This window comes from Papaver somniferum, chromosome 2 (genome assembly GCF_003573695.1).
Source record: "Papaver somniferum cultivar HN1 chromosome 2, ASM357369v1, whole genome shotgun sequence".
Taxonomy (NCBI): domain Eukaryota; kingdom Viridiplantae; phylum Streptophyta; class Magnoliopsida; order Ranunculales; family Papaveraceae; genus Papaver; species Papaver somniferum.
The window spans coordinates 55,098,187-55,101,446 of NC_039359.1; the positions used below are offsets into that span (position 1 = coordinate 55,098,187).

General features: G+C 34.3%; 1 protein-coding gene across 1 annotated transcript; it reads right to left on the minus strand.

The window, feature by feature from the left end:
• Nucleotides 1-296: 296 nt before the first annotated feature.
• On the minus strand, nt 297-2,216 carry LOC113347701 (F-box protein At3g07870-like). The gene is made up of 2 exons (XM_026591376.1): nt 2,081-2,216; nt 297-1,534 (listed from the first exon to the last, which is right to left on the minus strand). Exon 2 carries the CDS (start codon nt 1,390-1,392, stop codon nt 508-510), a length of 885 nt encoding a protein of 294 aa, XP_026447161.1. The 5' UTR covers nt 1,393-1,534; nt 2,081-2,216; the 3' UTR covers nt 297-507.
• Nucleotides 2,217-3,260: the final 1,044 nt, after the last annotated feature.

Sequence of the window (3,260 nt, forward strand, 5' to 3'; positions counted from 1 at the left end):
AAAACCATTAGTATCCACCAAAACATAGTAGTTAACTGGAAAAGGGGAATTGGACATGGTCACATGGATACAAATTGACAAGAAAGAAGGACGACAAATCCAAGAGAATTTGAGCCCATTGCTTGCATAAGATATAAGATATGAACATCACTTACAGGAATTGATTCAAAAGACTACAGATCCTAACAACTGCACAATATTCCATAGCATATCAACACCAACAAACCCCCTCGGTGAAATTCAAAAAAAAAAAAAAAACTAAATGAATGAATGCAATAAGAACCGAAATTGTGGAACAAAGATAAAGATTGATTAGATATTGTAAGGAAAGTCAACATAAACCATCACCGAGAGAAACATGATGGTATCGAAGCAACACAACCAACTGACTTTACCACAACAGGTTCTCTACAACAAAAACAAAGGAGAAGCAAATCTACTGAATCATGAAAGTTATCCTGCTTGCATACAACTATAACTAGGACACTTCGTTTGTACCCTGAAAAATTACATTAAAAATATAATTTCATTGTTCTTGGGGAGCAACAATGGCATAAGCACAATCACTTCCGAGCCTAACACATCTTCATATTGTATATCGAATTCCATGCACCAACTTTCCTTTTTATCACCACATTTTTTCTTATAGGACCATATTTTCATATGCTGGCTATGGTCATAAAAACACAAATACCCTCCAAATGATGTTAGTCCACAATGTTCCTCGGATGCAGACATCAAGTCAACCATAAAAGGAGGTACCGAGACAAATCGAAACTCCTCATCAGCCAAATCAAAGGACCCAATGCTGTCTACCCCAAGCCAATAAATAATTCCATTGACATGGATACCTCCCATTCCAGTTTCCATATTTATAGAAGTTGTACCTTTGTCTCTCCATCCACAACTACTACCAAGCGTGTATACTTGGATCTGACCCTTGTGGGGATGGGAAGGGTAGAAAATTCTAACAATCTTATACAGGTTGGTCGATGAGATGTACCCAAATCCACTTGATGTCCCTTTGCACATTCTTTCTGTTACAACTAGTTCAGGAAGATACACCTCTTCTTTGGTGATAGGATTAAAGATATAGATGGGATCCCTAAGTTTGTCATGGAGTATAAATATACAAACTAAACCGTTGCAAGATCCAACCAAGTGTGGGAATGAAAAATTATTATGCAAAGGAGGTTGACTGACCTTTTTGAACTTTTCTTTGGTAGAGAATTTCACATGGATGACATCGACAAAATTACCTCCATAGAGTAGTGATGTATCCCAATTGGTGGTTTGAGCAAAAAGAAGACCAACCTCCTCTTCAGCAAAAATATTATCATCTTTGGTGCCATCATTATCATAGAGCTGGTGAAGGTGGTGACAGAAGTGCATTTTGGTGAAATGAGACCCGCTGCTAACGATGAGAGTATTCCACTTTTTGCATACTACAGTAGTTTGCACTCAGAAACAGACTCAAGTGGCACCAGAGAAAGTATCTCTAACATAATATCCGACGGAAGAGACTTCATATTCCCTATCATAAAAACAAAAAAAGAAATCACTTACCGACTAACATCTGCAGAGTGTTTGAACCAACAGAATATTAATGAAATATAGAATGAACTTTGAGGATCTAATAAAACAGGATAAGTAATGAACTTTTATAGGTTGAATTGAAACAAACAAATAAATTTAGGACTCTATCATCTAAGAAGTTGAATGTAAAGATAAGGATTGGTCTGTGTTGGAATTCAATTTTCTGAATACGAATTGGCAACAACACAACACCGATTGAAGTTTCCACACACTGACTTTTCACTGAGTCAATTACACAAGCACTTTGTGTTCCAACCACAGTATATCCCCAATACTTTGAGATTGGTTGATTCAAATCCATTACAATGATATAGCAATAAATTTAAGAAGATAGAAACAAATAAAATAAAACAACTGATAAAAAGAAAAGTAATTTGCAAGTCAGACTCTTTGCTTTAAGCATTAACATTCCATTTACACTGTTACTGATATAACATGGATGAAAACTTAGATGCAACAGTGTTCATTGAAGAAAACCCAGTACTTGAATATGTTCAACAATTTGAACGCAATCATGTAGCACAAAATCCCTTGAACAAAATCACAAATCTAATCTGTTTTCTCGAAGCTAAAAGCTCTGTTCTGTTCTTCTCCTTCCGTGTGTAAGAATCGGGTATAGAAAGATGGGTTACATTTGTGTGTTGTAAATGACACAACGGTTAGCTGATTTTAACCGTGAGACCTTTGGATTGTGAAAGTTATTACTCATCAGATTTGATTTTGACCGTTTGAATCGTGTCTGTTAATAATTTAAAATTAAAATCCATCTAATCAGCACTTAACCTCAGTAACCCAAATTATAATTCATGGTTGGGAATAATCCACTTGAGTATTCCAATTCAAGTGACAATTTCCTACCATTTGTAACCGGGCCACAAAGAAAATTTGGATTTACAGGATCATTGGAGTTATCACTAAATGACTTTATCTGAAATTATATTGAGATCCACGTTAGGTATTTAAAATGGTAAAATAGTACCTACATTCAAATTTTCAAATTGTTTAAATAACGCAATCACTTTACGTATTTGTCAAGCAACTACTTTATAGTTGTTACGCAGATAGCTCTAACAATGAGCTTAGAGAAACTCAAATGAGGGTACCAATTTGTATGTGTGTATCAATTTGTCTCATATGAATTTTGGTTAACCCACAAGCAAATTGGTATCCCTATTAGTTTCCGTTTCAATGTCATTTTAGATGTCGATTTTTGATTTATAAAGTCAAAAAGTAAGAAGTTAATTAAGTATAAAATTTTAAAATGACTTCTAACTGGTAAACAAATTCAATTTTTATGAAGAAAAATAATTTTACTTCAGATTTTCAGTTCTGACAGTTGTTCCTTGTATATAAAACACGCTATAAAATATGAGCTTTTCTTTTACGGATTCTCAATATATAGGTTTTTGGAATAGTTGAGCCACTTCTTAAAGGTTCTAAAATAAGCACAACAAACACGTCAAGAATATGAAATCTCAAAGCCGTTGGCATTGTCACTATAAAAACTCTAATCTTTTTGGATATAAATTAAGCTTGAGTATTAATCGAATCACATGATATATTTTGGATCTTAGGCATCAAACCCCCTCATTTTGAATCTCCCATGAAAACTGAAAACTTTGTTAAAGTAAGTGATTTACTTACTCCGACAAAACAATGGGATG

Bases quoted from the DNA above. Each gene is read 5' to 3' on its own strand.
- LOC113347701 (XM_026591376.1), bottom strand. From the start codon at position 1,392: ATGCACTTCTGTCACCACCTTCACCAGCTCTATGATAATGATGGCACC.